The sequence below is a fragment of the Lactuca virosa genome, chromosome 1, assembly GCF_052849685.1.
Source record: "Lactuca virosa cultivar CGN04683 chromosome 1, Lactuca_virosa_CGN04683_v6, whole genome shotgun sequence".
NCBI lineage: Eukaryota > Viridiplantae > Streptophyta > Magnoliopsida > Asterales > Asteraceae > Lactuca > Lactuca virosa.
This window is the reverse complement of record NC_136426.1, coordinates 101087884-101105193: the sequence shown is the minus strand read 5'-3', so window position 1 is coordinate 101105193 and position 17310 is coordinate 101087884. Positions and strand designations below refer to the sequence as shown.

General features: G+C 35.5%; 1 protein-coding gene across 2 annotated transcripts; it reads left to right on the top strand.

The window, feature by feature from the left end:
- The first annotated feature begins 9447 nt into the window (after positions 1-9447).
- LOC145153514 (putative protein phosphatase 2C 38) lies at positions 9448-12782 on the top strand. 2 transcript variants are annotated; one of them, XM_079075477.1, is made up of 5 exons: positions 9448-9749; positions 10149-10430; positions 11361-11728; positions 11979-12215; positions 12344-12782. In XM_079075477.1, the coding sequence occupies exons 1-5, from the start codon at positions 9689-9691 to the stop codon at positions 12560-12562; spliced, it is 1167 nt and encodes a 388-aa protein (XP_078931603.1). In that variant the 5' UTR covers positions 9448-9688; the 3' UTR covers positions 12563-12782. The 2 variants fall into 2 exon arrangements, with proteins under 2 accessions (XP_078931603.1, XP_078931602.1); XM_079075476.1 differs by lacking the exon at positions 9448-9749 and having other exon boundaries at positions 9753-10430.
- Positions 12783-17310: the final 4528 nt, after the last annotated feature.

The following is a 17310-nucleotide window of genomic DNA, read 5'->3' as shown; positions in this document are numbered from 1 at the left end:
ATTTATCATGTTTTTCTGGGAACAAATTCCGCAAGATTTTTATTAAAAGAAGTAATCTGATTTTTATAAAGCATAAAAAAAATCGGTTTTTTTCTGGCCGTGAAAATGGGGATGTCACATTCACCCAGAAGGCCAGATCTTGAAATATGATTCACAACAAGTGTGGTGATGGTTGGTGTTAGTGTCTGCCTAGAAACGAAATTGAAATTGTGTGTGCCCAAAAATGAAATCGAAAACAATTACCATAAAACCAGTCCAGAAACTCGATGAGGTGCCATTTGCTTGGTTCCTAAGCTCCGGTAACCAAAACAACAAAGTCGATCGGAAATTTACATCATCCCATCATGAATTGCAATTGTTTCAGTTATACCTAGGAAGTCTGGTAGAGGCCAACTCATATCACCTGGTTCCGATGTCTCTAACTCCGGCACCTCCTCTTTGTTCCCAGCTAGAGGCCCTGTTGTACTCCAGAACCATACCGAAGCAAAGTTATTGTGACATCCCCATTTTCACGGCCAGAAAAAAACCGATTTTGTTTATGCTTTATAAAAATAAGAGTACCTATTTTAATAAAAATGTTGCGGAATTTGTTCCCAGAAAAACATGATAAATAGGTTATCAAAGCATTTCCGAATAAATGTATTTTTGTTCATTTTAAAACATTTGGGATGTCATCATCAATACAGAAACATAAGCATAAACAGAACTCACATTCATTTACACTAGTGATCTACATCTCTTTAATCTCTCAGTGTAATGTAGCTTCATATCGACAACTGTGATACAAATAAGCTTGAGTGGGTCAGGTTGGGAAACCTGGTGAGTACATAGGTTTTCAACCCACAATAATATAATTATTATGTTAAACATAAAACAATCAACCCAATTACCCATCCCCATTATCTTCTTTACTCTTAAGGATCTACCCTAAGATTCAGCTATTCCTCGTTCATTCATTCCTAAGGATCATCCTCAGGAAACGACACGAAGTCCATCGTTGCCAATGACACGGTTGTCAAGCGCAGCTGCTAATTTTATCACTTAGGCGCAACTGCCAGAATTGTGACATTCCTTATGAGGCGCATCTGCCGGTATTGTCCTTTAGGCGCATCTACCGAGGTTATGATGTTCTCTATTAGGTGCTTCTGCCGGTAGAGTCCTTTAGGCGCATCTGTCAGGGTTATCTCGTTTATTGACATTATCGTTTTTCGAGAGTCCCCTCACAATACAGGTCAATGGGTTTTTAGAGTACACCGGTGAACACATCGTTCACAACACCTACAGGTTGCGAGCCTGCTAGTGTTCCACTGGACTGTCTAGAATAGTCTGTGGTTGTCATCCATACTCTGCTAGATGACGGGGCCATCATTTGGGAAAAAGGCTTCTCACATCGTCCACCTCTCACCCTCACCTCATGGTCTATATTACCTCTCAACTTATCGTCCAACTCATATTTCATCTACCCATGTTTTACCCAACATATTATGTAGATATAAATAAGTATACAGTTTAAATCATTTAAAACTTGTATAAAATCGTTCATCCAGCATAGATAGCAAGTATACAGATAATATGCACACATATCACGTAGTTTATATAAAATACTTCATATCTATGTGTAAGATGAAAGTAATTATGCACTCACCTGATAAGGTGGTGACTCGGTACTCGGACAACACTTCGTTTACGTAAAACAACTTCCTTGGACAAAACCTAGTATCATTACCATCAGAGTTTAGTCTAATGTTAACCGAGACTAATTAATAGTCCTGCTATTATTACTATTATATAAGCGTTAAAACAATACTCTTCACCCACTATGTACAGACACGGGCCAGACATGGAACACCGGAGGGCAGGACCATTTTGGCATATAACACTTCTGAAATCCAGCAACCCAAGCGGCCCTCCAAACCAGATTCCCCGTACCGCGAGTGGTTAAAAAGATATTATAACGACACTTATATAACTCATAATAATAGCCCAAATACTCATTATAAGGTCCTAATAACATTACTATATTGAAACATAAGTTATACTAAAGTTAGAGTAGGCGTAGCTCACTTACAGCGGGTTTTTTTCTCAAAACCGGGCTCCGCTTGGAGCAGCGTTTCTGAGCCGAAAGGCTCTTTTCTTGGGGCTTCGGGAGCCTCGGGGCTTCCTTCGGGTGCTAGGGGGTTTACCTAGACTTTAGGGGGCTTAAGGGGAGCTAGAGAGAGGTTCTAGAGAGAGAAAGAGAAGTTGGAAGGTGTGAGAAATGAGGGTGCCCCGACACTCTATTTATAGGCTGGAAATCACCAAAACTCATCGAGTTGGCCTCCAACTCGTCGAGTTCCTGACCAGGTGTCACCATCTGGTGGCTAGCCTTGGGGAGGAAGCAACAACCAGGATTTCGCCACGTCACCCGATTTCGCACAGGAGCCTCCCGACTTAGAAAAATCATAACTCTCGCATACAAGCTCCGTTTTCGACGTTCTTTATATCCACGCGTAGGTAAAAACAAGATCTATAACTTTAATTTTGACTCTGTTGGCTAACTCTCGACCGATCTTAAATTTAACAGTAGGAAGAGATTAGACTGTTAAATCACCGCGAAGAATTCGTAACTCCTTCATACAAACTCTGTTTTCGTCTGTCTTTTTATCGTTGAGTTACTATTAATGAGATCTTCAACTCTCATTTAGGTCGCGTAGGCCAAAAACCGCTCGAACTAAAATTCGAGTTTCGGGTCGTGCACTGCTATGCCAAATCTTAGAAAATTCATAACTTCGTCATACGAAGTCAGATTTGGGCGTTCTTTTTTTGTATGTTCTCGGTTTAACGTATACTGAAAATTTTGTTTAGATTACTAAGGCTAAAAACTCATCTATCGTAAATTCACTATTTACGTCTCCCGGTGCCGTGCCGGTTTTGCCGTAAAACTTCGACGAGTCATAACTTCTTCGTTATAACTCGGATTTCGGCGTTTTTTATATGTACGGAATCTTTGTAACATATACTACCACTTGGTTAAGATTACTCCTTCTAAATAATCCTCCATCAAAAAGTCATTTTTGATGCTTATTGTCTTTAAATTGACTAGCCCAGATCTGCGGGCGTTACAGTTATGGCCTGGAGGATGGTAATCACAACAAGAATCTGGAACTACGATACCTAATTCTACCAGAAAAATGAGCGACGAGAGAAGTTTTTTTAGGGATTTCACTATATATTCCGAATTTCTGAATGTTTTCTTCAAAATCGCCATCAGCTCTAGCAGATTCATGACGAGATGGAGTGCAAGCTTTAAATTTTGCTCGAGTAATGATTTATATGGAGTTTATGTGTGTTTGATTAGCATATAGAAAGAGATAGTTCAGTTTATAGTCAATCGTTCCGAGAGAGAGAGAGAGAGAGAGAGAGAGAGAGAGAGAGAGAGAGAGATGGGGTGGGACCCCTTGCATATTAAATATTATTTATTTATTTATTTAAAAAAAAGTAATTAAAAACCTCATAAATAGTCCCTGTGTAGTGAAATGACAAAAATACCCCTGACTTAACGGCTAACTATCAAATGTTAAAAGTTTTGAAACCATAGGGACGATCCGTGAGTTTTTTATAAATTAAGGACCAAACTTCAGATTTTTGGAAACCATAGGGACCATTTTTGAAGTTTTGTCTTTTTTTTTATTAAGACAGACCTAATATTGAAGTTTGTGCCTTTGTGGGATTTAAACATGTGTTTACTATATTTTGGAGTGATTTATATCATCAGACGATCACCACTAATCCATATTGATGGTGGTAGACTGATAATGATTTTTTTTAACTTTGGAACTGAAAAGCAAGTTGAATATATTTGAATATGGTATGTCCTAATTGTGCTATGATAGTTTATCATCGAATATGTAATGTGCGAACTAGGATTGAAGCACCCACTTTATAGTTTATATTACTAGATAAACATTTTTTTCTTTTTTATATTTTATTATTTACGTATGGATGAGTTTTGGACATCACGCTTCTAGTATTTTCTAATTTTCTTGCAACTAAAAGTCTAAAATCTCTTACTATGAGATCTATCATTGTCCAACTTGGACTTCGTGCGATCTTTGTTGCTTATCTAAAAAAAGTATTTTATTGAAAACGGTTATGAGATCCCACTCAAACGAAACCCTAGGGAAATTGTTTGAATTTCTTTAATGAAAAACAATAGCAAACAAATTTGTATAATATTGTAAGTTGTCTATCCTCTTAGGCTGAGGGAGTAGAGTCTGCAAAAGCTCGGTATTGGTTTAGTCAGCTCGGCAAACACCATCCTTTTGTTGAGCTCGACAACCCAATTTGGAAGCCACTCGTGGAGTTTTTCTCCTCCCTCTCTTCTCCCCACACTCCCTTGTCATGGTAGTGGTCTCAACATGTCTACCACCAGCTGAGGTGGAGGGTTGTTTGGTTGAGATAGAACTCGTGAGCCCAACATCACTCCATCCAGTCTTAACCGTTGCTGCAAAATCCTCATTGACCATAAAATTAATATTTGAGGCTAAATTATTGTTTTAATTCGATTAACATGTGTAAAAAGAAAAACAAAAAAAAATATGAAACTCTTTACACGTTTTTTAAAAAGTTTAACAGTTTTTTGTTTACTAAAACTTCATTTCAAAATCCAAAATTGTTGATGTTGGAAAACTATACAAATAATGTGATTTTGGACCATTTAATTAAAACAATGCTTCCTGTATCTTATACATATATTAATTTATCTTCATATATATTGCATATTTTATATGTCTATGAAAAACGTTGTTTTGTTTATATTTTAATGTCATGTATATAATTTTTTTTTCTTTAAATATGAGGTGTGATTAAAAAACCAGAAATTAGATTATGACATTTTATAAAATATTTCATATACATGAAGACAAGATAAATTAGTCGTGCTTTAGAAAAACCTCTTGAAGAGTTAATCTTTTGAATATGCTTGTGATAACAACTATTTATTAAATTAAACTGATAAAATAAAAAATAACAGGTCATTGAAAAAACTAAAACATTAGACCATCTACGTTTTACAACGGTTGTCAAAATGAGTTAGCAACAATGTTTTAAAAATTAGATTGAACTGGCTGGTCGATCCGGTTGGACCGAAACCGGATAAAAAAGCGGTTCAGCTAGCACCAAATTTATATCTATTTCTAAATAAAAACAAATCGGTCGGATTTTACAAAACTCAGTTGAATTTTATTAAATTGAATAAAACACATAAAAATGAAATATTTTACATAACAAATTTTGGTGGTCTTTTCATATTTAATTAGAAATCTCTTAAATTAAATAAAAACACATGATAAATGTTATGAAACTTTTTGATGCATTTGTATTCATTTAAAATTATATTTTGTTTCAGTAATTTATTTTCTTTTTAGTGTATGTGTATGTGTTGGGGTGTGTGTGTGCGCGTGTGTCAAAAAAAAACATGAAAATTCTAGAAACTTATTTGATTTGGCGGTCGAACCGGTTAAACCAGAATCGACCACCATATCGATTCCACTAAAAAACCCGTTTTTAAAAGATTGATTAACAAATTGTCTTTCAAACTTTCAAGCCTTGCTGAACATAGATGACAATCAATTAATTTAGAGGATATCATGTATTCTTATATTATTATACTTTTTTAATCATTTATATATACTTATTATATTCATTTATGATTATATAAATATATTTATGTACTAAAAATCTTTAGTTTATATATTATTGCTATTTGTTTAACTAAAACTTAAATTCTAAAATATATATTTAATTAGTACAAATAAATAGAATATATATTAAGATAGTTGTTGAATGTTAGTGGTGACCATCTTTGAAAATGTTGGTAATGCATTGATGATGATAATTTGAGTATATGCACATAACTTAATTAAAAGATGAGTTCAATTAAATAGATATGGATGACATTATTAAAAGTTGAGTGGACTTAAACCGATGTGGATGACTTTAGGGATGAGGGAGTCATTCCCTCCCAACCCATTAAATCCATTGTCACGTCAATTTTTGTCTCTTATTTTTCTTTATCTTTCCCAACCCACAACACACGGAAATCATATCTTTCTGTAACACTCAAAATTTTCATGCCAAATTAAAACTTTTTCAAAACATTTAAAACACATGGTTATTACAAACTTGTTTTCAAAATAGTATATTGTCAGAGTATCCCAGAATCAAATCATAAAATCATAAAATGTGAGGAGCAGTACGATCACACATTTGCCTTCCTGCGATCATCAGAAGTACCTGAAACAATAATCGATAAATGTAAGCTCGAAGGCTTAGTGAGTTACCCCCAAAATACCAACGTCACACAATCATAATCATATCATATAAACCATCAGCATGCATAATAAGCCTTCAGCCCATCCGGACCGCTCTCCGAGCCTTCGGCACGTCTGGACCGCCTTGCAGGGCCTACAGCCTATCCGGACCGCTCGTCGGGCCTTCGGTCTGACTGACATGCCCTCCTGGGCCTATAGTCTATCCGGACCGCCCTGGGTATGTTGGCCTTCAGCACAAAGCAGGTCCGCCTCAACCCAACCCCCAATCAAACAACATGTACACATAATATCATACGCTAACTCATATCATATAACAGTCAAACTGATCTAACAGATCACTAACATAACATCATCCTATAACTAGGAAACTGACCTAACCAGGTCACTAAGCATAAGCATACCACCATCCTAACTACCAGGATGTAATCAACAAACATGTTATACCATAATCCAGATACAAATATAAAAAAAGGGCCGACCTTGGTGCCTTAGACCCTGTTGATATAGTGAGGATAACTCACCTCGCAAGTAGCTCGGAAGGTAGTGCCAAACTCTTCCAAAAGTAGCTCTAACTCCAACACCTATATTCACCAATGTCTTTTGCTATCAATATTCAAACTACCCTCAGAAGTCAACCGGTCAACCCTTGGTCAAGGTCAAAGCCAATTATCAAGGTCAACAGTCCATGTTAACCTCAACTCGTCGAGTACCCTTGGCTATTCGCCGAGTTCCTGTCATGACTCGCCAACTCGCCGAGTCACTTGAGTGACTCGCCGAGTTCCTAGTGTCAGTGGCCATAACTCCGTGGCTACCTCGCTGAGTTTTCCCCTTACAACTCGTCGCGTTCATACGTGTCCAAAGGTTGGGAAAACCCTGGCCGACTCGCCGAGTCATTCGACTAACTCGCCGAGTCCAAGACAATCTTCATCGGACTCGCTGAGTTGTTCATCCAACTCGTCGAGTACAGGACCATCTTCATGTGGCTCATCGAGTTGACTATGCAACTCGCCAAGTCTCTTCAGACCTTCATCCATACAGGTACTTTTTAAGACATGCAGCGGCTCCATATTGCAGATCCAAGCTTCTAAGGCATGTTTATCACGTAAAGTTGCAAACTTTACGTGCATGCAAGGCCCTAGAGACTCTAAATGACCAATCTAAGCTTCTAATGGAGCTTTACACCTTAGGAGAGTCTCATTCTTGCAAAATCTGGAAACTTTATAGACTTAGAGACCCAAGAGAGTTCAGATCTGAGGTTGCAACCTCAGATCTTAGCTCAAACATAAGAAAGGCTTCCTAATTAGTTATAAAAGCCCTAAAATCCACCCAAAATAGATCTAGAATGAAAAGAGGTCAAGGTTACAACTTGATACCTTCCAAAAGATGCTAACTGAGGTAGATATCAGATCCCCACACGTTCCTTTCTCCTAGCCTCTTGCCCTCCAAGCTCTTCTTACAAAGATCCACTTTCCAAAGCTTAAAACACACAAGAATGAAGCACCACACAAATTAGGGTTTTCTGGACTCTCAAGAGACTGTAAAGAGGCTGAAGGAGGCTTATGATTCTTTAAATAGGGTGCAAAACCCCAAGATTTAGGGTTTCATATGCCAACTCTTACTCGTCGAGTCCCTTCTTGGACTCAGCGAGTAGGTCACTAAAATACGTGGACCAACCCATTGCTACTCAACGAGTAGGGCGACCAACTCGTCGAGTAGACCTTGAAATCAAAGAAATTCTTATTTAAATCAATACCTGAGAATCGGGGCGTTACACTTTCTCAACCCACTCAATTAAAAAAAATACAACTCAATTAAGGTACAAATTTTAAAACACATGATACAAGAGAAAATGATATAGAGAAAGTAGAGAGAAATGATGAAGTGGGTTAGTGAAACCAATTAAACAACCCGCTGAAACGGAAGTGGTACCGGCGGTAACTCTATTGCTAATTAAGATTTTACCTTGATTGTTTTGTATTTTTTTTAATTGAATGGGTTGAGTGGTTTCAAAAATATAGGGATTCCGTGTGTTGTGGGGTGGGAAAGATGAAGAAAAATGAAAGAGAAAAAGTGATGTGACAGCGAGTTCAGTGGGTTGGGAGGGAATGACTCCTTCCTCCCTTATGGATGATCATCTTTGAAAAGGTCGGTATTGCACTAATGTTGATGATAAATGATACATGTTGAAAAACACAACGAATATATATATATATATATATATATATATATATATATATATATATATGCAGAAAAACCTTTATATTATTTTTATGTTTAAAAAACCATTATATTAATAGTTATCATACGAAAAATACCAAAATACGAGTTTTTAAGAGAAATTGACGATTACAAATACGATGTTGCTTACATTTTTGTTTTTAATATGACATTGATGTTAATTATGATAAAAACGATTAGTTAAGGAAGGAAAAATCAATCATATAATTCAATATGGAGAACACAATCGAGCAAAAGTAATCGAAATAAATGTATGTTTTAACATGTTTTTGCATACAATCAAGGAAATATAAGGAATATGTATGTTACATCATATATTTTAGCTGATCATTTCTCTTAAATATTTACAATTTGGTTCTATTTGAAACGTAAGTAATAATATAAGGGTTTTTCTCTAACATAAAAATAATATAATGGTTTTTCTGTAGTATATATATGTATAATTAATTATGTTTTTCTACATATATTCCTAATGATAATTGTAAAAACTGATATTACATAAGGGTGGAAATAAACCCAAATGGATGATATAATTAAAAGATGAGTAGAATTAAACGGATATAGATGACCTAATTAGAAGATGAGTGAAATTAAACCAATGTTAATGGCTTATGAATAATCTAAAATCCAGCATATCTTCATCTTTATCATCATTTTAATGTGTTATTTTTGTTTTCTTTTTTCTTCAAATGGAAATTGAAAATATATTTAACAATTATAAAATTAGAATACAACTTACAAAAATATTTGATCAAATCATGGCTTTTACCAAACTACCCTTAAAGTAAAGGAGTGGTCCACATACATGTAACGAAACATTCAGCCAAAAAAGGCTAAAAACGTGGATTACTATTCGAACAAAGTCATAAAATTCTAATATTCAACCATCCACCCACAAAACAAATCCAAATAAAAAGGAGAGGTAAAAGAAATCAGAAGGTCAAATTCAGTTCAATTGGGGAAGAAAAATAAACCCTTATTGCTAACAATTTCTAGAGTTTTTCTCCTTTCTTTAAAAACCTCATCAGCCCATCATCTCCGAGATCTCAAATTTACAAAGATTGTCTGCCAAAAAACGCCAAAAACCCTGCCTTCTTCATCTGATCCATGAACATACTCTGTCAAAAAATCAAAATCTTATGGGTTTTACAGCTAAGGATGTTCTTGAAAAGGGACAAATAAATAAGAGGTATAGGGTATGTACTTGAAGAACACATCTCCATATTCTCTGAACTCCATTAAAGACAGTTGTTTTCTTGTCCTTTGAGTCACACTAGATTCGTTTTTAGGCAATTTTGACCCATACCCATTTTGCCCCCTTTTGCATTTCTTGACATTAATGGTGTCTAGTCCTTTTATCTCTTGTGGGTCTTTTATAAATTCAAGAATCTTGGTCGTTGGATTAGAACATAAGCAAAAACTGGAGCTTAGATTGACTTTACGTTTGAGTCTTGATCATAATTCGATAAACATATTGTTTGCTGGTTGTTTTGGATGATAGAAATTTCGATAATGTATTTGGATTAATCTGATTGGTGAAAACATATAAGTAATATTTATGCTAAAGTTTCATGTGGGGTAATAGTTATAGCTATTTAGATATGATGAAACCTTTTTGGAGACCATGTGTTGGGGGTGCACAAAGTGGAAGAACAGATGGGTTGTTGTGGTATAAAGATTTGGGGGCTCATGTTAATGGAGAGTTTTCAATGGCTGTGGTTCAAGCTAACAGTTTGATGGAGGATCAAAGCCAGATCGAATCAGGACCGTTGGATTCGATGAATTTAGGGCTATACGGGACGTTTATTGGGGTCTATGATGGACATGGTGGACCAGAAGCATCACGGTTTGTCAACGAAAATATGTTCTCCAATCTCAAGAGTAAGTTGCCAATTCTTATATTGAACCCTTTTTATTTGATTCAAGAATGATTTGATATGAGCTAATGTGTGTCAATTTTTTCTTTTATCTTTTTGTGTACCCCTGAATGTTTTTCTTTTGTTTGCGTGTTTAATTGACTATGGTCATGATTTTATGACTATGGTTATGATTTTATGACTAGTTAGTCTAAAAAGAAGGTTTACGTGCATAAAATAGCAATATATTTACGTTGGTTTGTTTATTCTAGCATCCATATTTTCATTATTTCATATTATAACATTGTATTTTGAAAAATCTATCGAATTATAGCAATGTCATCAAAATACAAACAATTTTTAAGTACAACTCCGTGATAATCAAAAAAAGAAAAAATACAATGCTATGATTGGACAAATCTTTCAAAGTACAATGACAAAATAGGAAAAAAGTTTCGAAATTACAAAGCAATTCCCACTTGCTATAATTTGTAGATATTTCTAAGTATAATCTCCTAATAAAAGAAGTTTTAAAATACAATGTTATAATAGGGTAGTTCTTTCAAAGTACAATGTCATAATAAGTAATTAAAAAAATTTGGAAGTACAATATTGTAACATGAAGAAACGAAAGTAGAGTCAAATAGAAGTTATTTGTTTGTGTGATTTCAGTTAGTTATGTTATTTATCTATTTAGATTTCTAAATCTATTTTAGATATTTTCTTAGAGATAGATATGTATAGATAAAAGTTCCATTCATAAAAAAAACTACAATGCAAAAATAAATGAAAGTACGTTGCTATTTCTTGCTTTTAGCCCACGAAAGGTAAACTTACAAGAAGTTACTCTAAGAAAAAACTACCGTTTAGATCAATATAAAATTAATTACCTACGCATCCCCTAGCTATAATGAATTAATTATTTATTTATCTGATTATCTGATTTTGATTTCAGAGTTTGTATCCGAAGATGAAGAAATGTCGGGGGATGCCATTAGAAAGGCATTCTTATCAACTGAGCACCAATTTATATCTCTTGTTAGAGATCAATGGCGCACGTGCCCGCAATTTGCGTGTGTGGGCACATGTTGTTTGGTTGGAGTTATTGTTGATGGGGTCATTTACACTGCGAATGCGGGGGATTCACGTGTGGTTTTGGGGAGAGTAGATAAGGATAGTGGTGGCGTCTCTGCTATTCAATTATCTCAAGAACATAATGTGAACCATGAGTGCGTTAGAGATGAGCTTCGTTCTTTACATCCCGATGATCCAAAAATTGTGGTTATGAAACATAACGTTTGGCGTGTTAAAGGACTCATACAGGTATAAGACTTGTCTTAATTCATTCAGATATATCATATATGTATGTAGTTGTTTCATTTAGCATCTTTTTAGACTTAATGTAGAAAGATCACTTAATCTTTTAAGGAATTTAGGGTTTCTCAATTAGGTTTAACTTTATACAAATTTTGTCCCATTTATTTTTCCCTTTCTATTTTCCCAAATGAGCATCAAGAAGTTAAATTCATTTGAAACAAATACGATTTGATTATGTTGATGAATTTTCTCTCAGGTTTCGAGATCGATAGGCGATGCGTATCTGAAGAATCCGGAGTTCAATCGAGCCCCACTTTTGCCAAAGTTTAGGATTCCACAATCGTTTTCAAAGCAAATTCTTAGTCCTGAGCCAACAATCTCCATACAAAAAGTTGATCCAAATGACGAATTTCTCATATTCGCATCCGATGGTCTATGGGAGCAGCTCAGCAATGAAGAAGCCGTCGATATTGTCCACACTTACCCACGTAACGTAAGTTCATAATCTATTTCCCAGAGAAAACGCCTGCATACCTGAGGAACTGAATCGAATAAGAACATCATTTTCACTGTTAAGTTGTTCTATTGGATTAAGCATCTTTACTTTCTGTTTTGTTGCAGGGAATCGCAAGAAGGTTAGTGAAGGCGGCGCTTCAAGCAGCAGCGAAGAAAAGAGAAGTGAGATATTTGGACCTGAAGAAGATCGAAAGAGGGGTGAGGAGACATTTTCACGATGATATTACAGTTGTGGTCGTTTTTCTTAATTCCTCATTGACGAACCCTAGTTCAAGTGTCTCGATGAAAGGGGGCGTAGGGTTACCGGCGACTAAAAAATTCTGAGGTAAGGCATGGAATGTTGGGCTTGGACCTGACCCGGCCCAAAGTGAATGTTACATGAGAATTGAGCCCATTTGATTTCAATTCCATTTATAAACAACTTTATAGAAAGTCTTTGCATGCATTTGAGTTCGACCTATTTATGTAATAGTATATTAATTTGATATGTTCTATTGTCAACATTTCAAATACATAAAAGGAAAGGTTTAGTTGTAAAGAAAAATGGAGCAAATGTCTTTGTACTCTTAGGGGTCATTTGATAGTTGCTAACTAACTTAAAACTGATTGGGTTAGAAGCTAACTGGGTTAGAACTTCTGACCGAATTAACTTCTGACTGAAACTTGTTATTTGATTTTACATTCGACTGAATACACACAATGACCATATTACCCTCAAATAACATTTTTACCATTTTATTTATAATATTACATTTAAAAAAAAACATTAAAACTATCAAAATGATGTAAATTACAAAAACATGTAGTTCAAGGAATAAGGATCAGTTCATCATACAACACCATCTTTACTAATCAAATTCACCCTAAAGCTACGATTTTGATACATAAGAAAATAAAACACACACACATATACATAACACCCTCAAACTGCATTTAAAGTCCTAAGCTTTTGTCTTTCATTATTTTCTCTTACTCCATAGAGCTGCAGGTTGTTCTTCAAAGCTTGTTGATGAACTAGATTTCACATAGTCCCAATAAAACATGGTGTGAAACAGGATGACTAATTGCCTATGAATCATTGTTGCATAAAAACACAATCACAACTCTTATAATAAGCACAATAAATGATCCAAAAGCAAACAAAAACCTGCGAATAGACCATAAATTCTGATGAAGTAATTGATTTTCCATCATGTGCTTTAGATGAAACCCACTCAAATGATTTATAATAAACACAATCAACAAACACCGATGCAATGAATAAAAGGGATCATGAATAAGGTATTTTAATCCAATCGACATAACCAGGAACAAACATCAATTCAATCATGATTTCTTAAAATTCGGACTCACCTGCAAAACCTTAACTCATTGACTTTCAAATCCAAACTTGATTTAAGTTTCAACATTAACCATATCGATCTTCTTCTTCGTTCTTGGTTTTCTATTGAGGCCAAAACTAAAAACTGATATAAGATACCAAAATTCGATCTTCAAATCGATCTTTAAATCCAAAACTGATTTAAGATATCTGAAATTGACTTCCCTTCCGAACCAAGAACGAAGAAAGATGAAAGAGAGTGTATGATCGATTAAAGGAGACGAGGGCAAGGCGTGTCATTTGGGGCCAACTGAAGGCCAAAACTCGGACCGAAGGTTTTGAGATGAGGACCGAATCCTCAGATTTCTTTGGACCGATTCCTTTCTTTGGACCGAGTCTGACGATAAAACACCCAAATCAAACACAACAACTTCTGATTGAGGACCGAGTCACCCTTTCTGACTGGGTTAGCATGAATATCAAACAACCCCTTAATCTACTCTCAATCTACTAATATGTTAATAATAAGAAATGCATATGTGGTTATGGAATTTAATGATAGAAAATATTGAAAAATAGTTGAAAACATTTTACATATTAATTTGAATCGACCATTATAACTTGCAAACAAATAATCTGTAAATTAATAAATGTTTGAAAATAATTGATTAATGATTATGCCTGTGAAGTATTAACATTATTTTAATTTCCTAACCGTGGTCCACTGGTTATAACCTAGTTTCATATACTAGTGTCTAGTTATATATGATAACTAACAACAATAAAAATTGTTGTGGGTTCGAATGTGCTTCACACAATCCATTCCAAATCGAAGATAGTTTACAAATTTAAATCTAAACTTATTTTGAGCGGTTATTATTAAACATGTATAGGAACCTTATGTCCAAAAACTGTCAACAAAGTATGGTCCTAGGAAATTTATGGGAAAAAAAATTCCTAAGAAATTCCTCAAAGATATAATTCCCCGAAACTCCCTACAAGATGGGTGTATGGGAAAAGTGTGGTGACTTCCGACAAAAGAAGCTCCTTGAAAATGCATAAGGTTCCTTGGAAGTCGATCAGAATTAGCTTCATATGAGACATTTTCCTTGGAATTTCTTCGAAACACCTGTTTCTCAAGAATATGGGAGGAATGTGTTCCTATGAAAAACACTTTATTTTAGTTGTGATTTGACCCTTTGTCACTTTCCTAACAATGTGCACTTCTGATGTTAGTTTACATTTCCTTCAGGGGATTCCAGATTTTTACTTTTGATCAAATTTCTAGCAATTAAGAGAAACATTAAATATTATTTATTATCTTTAAATACACAAAAAAATCATATATTAAAATTATATCATATATTTAGAGCATTTTCAATGGTTTACCTATACTATAACTCAAAATAAATATCACGTCATCATCCCTTTAGCTTTAACCCAAAATTAAATAGCAGCTTCAATAGTTAACCTAATATATAACCCCCCCCCCCTTATTTATTTATAAATTTAACTAATTTTTCCCAACTATCTAAAATATTTTATAAAACTCCTTCATATGTATTAAAATTTACTACAAGTATTAATGTGTTTGCTATGGTTTGTATTCAACTTTATATGATTTTTAATATATAATAATTGCCATATATGGGTATTTAATAGAATAACTAAACATTAGAAAATAAAAAATATTCAAAACTTTAATATAATTAAAAGGGTAGTATGACATATAATTAAAAAGAAATGGGTTAGATGTTCAAATCAACATAGTATATTGACCATTCAATATATATTGATTGGTCACTAAAAAAATCAAATAAGTTATGTACTCGAATAGGGATGAGTGTTTATTAAAAATAATAATAATAATAATAAGTCATAACAAAATCTTCATTAGCGTTGAAAGCTCAATAAACACAAGGGAACACGATGTAAGGCATAACATAAATGAAACCGCTGATCATTTCATAAAACATATATGCTTGACCTTTCTCGATGCTTTTTTTGGGTGACTCGCCAACCGACGACACAATAGTGATTGATGACAAAATGGTACAAACAAATCAAAGTCATTGGATTTGGTAGTCTCCATGGACATCTCTCTTTAGCCCTTCGTATATGTTCATAAATGGGTGTGCACCTCCAGATGGGCCGGGGCCACCCTCCCACTCTCTTATCTTATGCAACATTTATTATCGGTTGGGTGGATCGTGCAATAAGCCTCTCTCGACCCTCCAGGAGAAGAACAACAAACACATTTGGAGGCAAAATGTAACGTCCCAAAAATAAGACCGAAAATTTTCATTTTTCAATTTTATAAAAACAGTAATCCAAACATTGCCATACAACCCAAAAAGACCAAAGTATGTCACTACATCATATCATATCAGAGTAAATCTCAAAATGCGGAAAAATATGGTGTGTGCTATGCAATCATACCGGGCTCTTCCCTTTCAATCCCAGAGTACCTGAAACATAAACTGAAAACCGTAAGCCCAAAGCTTAGTGAGTTCCCCAAATTACCACTTACCATACGTAATAAACACGTATTGGGCCCCCGCCCCACATCAGGCCTCACTCGGCATCGAGTCCCACTCGGCCTCGGGCCCCGCCCAACATCGAGCCCCGCTTGGATTGCAGATCTGTCACTGATTAGGCCCCGCCTGAAATCGGGACCCGCTCGGTACATAATAAACATATAAACATATAATCATGCTAACACATGTGATAATCACAAAGGCAATAGCATACAATACAGTCATCGGGCCTCGCCCGGCATCGAGCCTCGCTCGGTATACATACTAGCACACAACACATGCAAGATTCATGCAGACATCTAGCATCCTATCATAATAATCATGGGTCCGCATTGGTGCCTTCGACCCGCTTAACACAGTGAGGAAACTCACCTCAGACGGCTGAATCTCACAGATAAATCTCTGACTGTTGGCCCGCTAAAATCCCCACGCTATAATCACAAAATAACATCCAATTAATAATTGGATCCCGATCACACTAAGAGTCCAAACTAGGGTAAAAGACCTTTTTACCCTTTCCCTTACTTGGCCCAAGGCCAAGGCCCAATCCAACTGTCCAAAAAGCCCAAATTCCAAAATAATCACCCAAAGCCCAAATATGGCCCAATTTGGAAATTTGGGCCCAAATCCCTTCATGGGCCTTCAACCAAAAGAGTCCAGTAAAATAGCATCAGCCCAAAATAGAATTATGATGGCCCAATCAGGTCCAAGACTATTGAGCTCCAACATGGGCCCAAAACCGAGAAGCCCACAATTTTGAAAGCCACTGATGAGTATGCAGGGTGTACTCAACTTGTATGCTTAGCGTACTCGCTTTGGGGCTTGTACGCGCAACGTACTAGCTTGTACGCCCAACGTACTCCCCAGCTTGACCAACTTCCATCATTCAGCTCTTAACCGATTAAGTCTTCAACCCAACACTCAGATCCGACTTCCTTAAAGTGGTTTATCACGTAAAGTTGGCAACTTTACGTGCATGCATGACTTAATGGGGCCCTAGAGCTCAAAAGAGCTTAACAAATGACTTAACACATGCATGAGTCCACAAACACCATAAAGTTTGCATCTTTAGGCTAAAGGAACCCTTACTATGTACAGATCTAAAAGGCTAAACTCCATAAACGACCTTAGCTCACAAGAACCAACCAAAAGGGACCAAAATAGCCAAAAACAAGCCAAGGAATAGATCTATGAATAGAGTTGACAAACTTTGA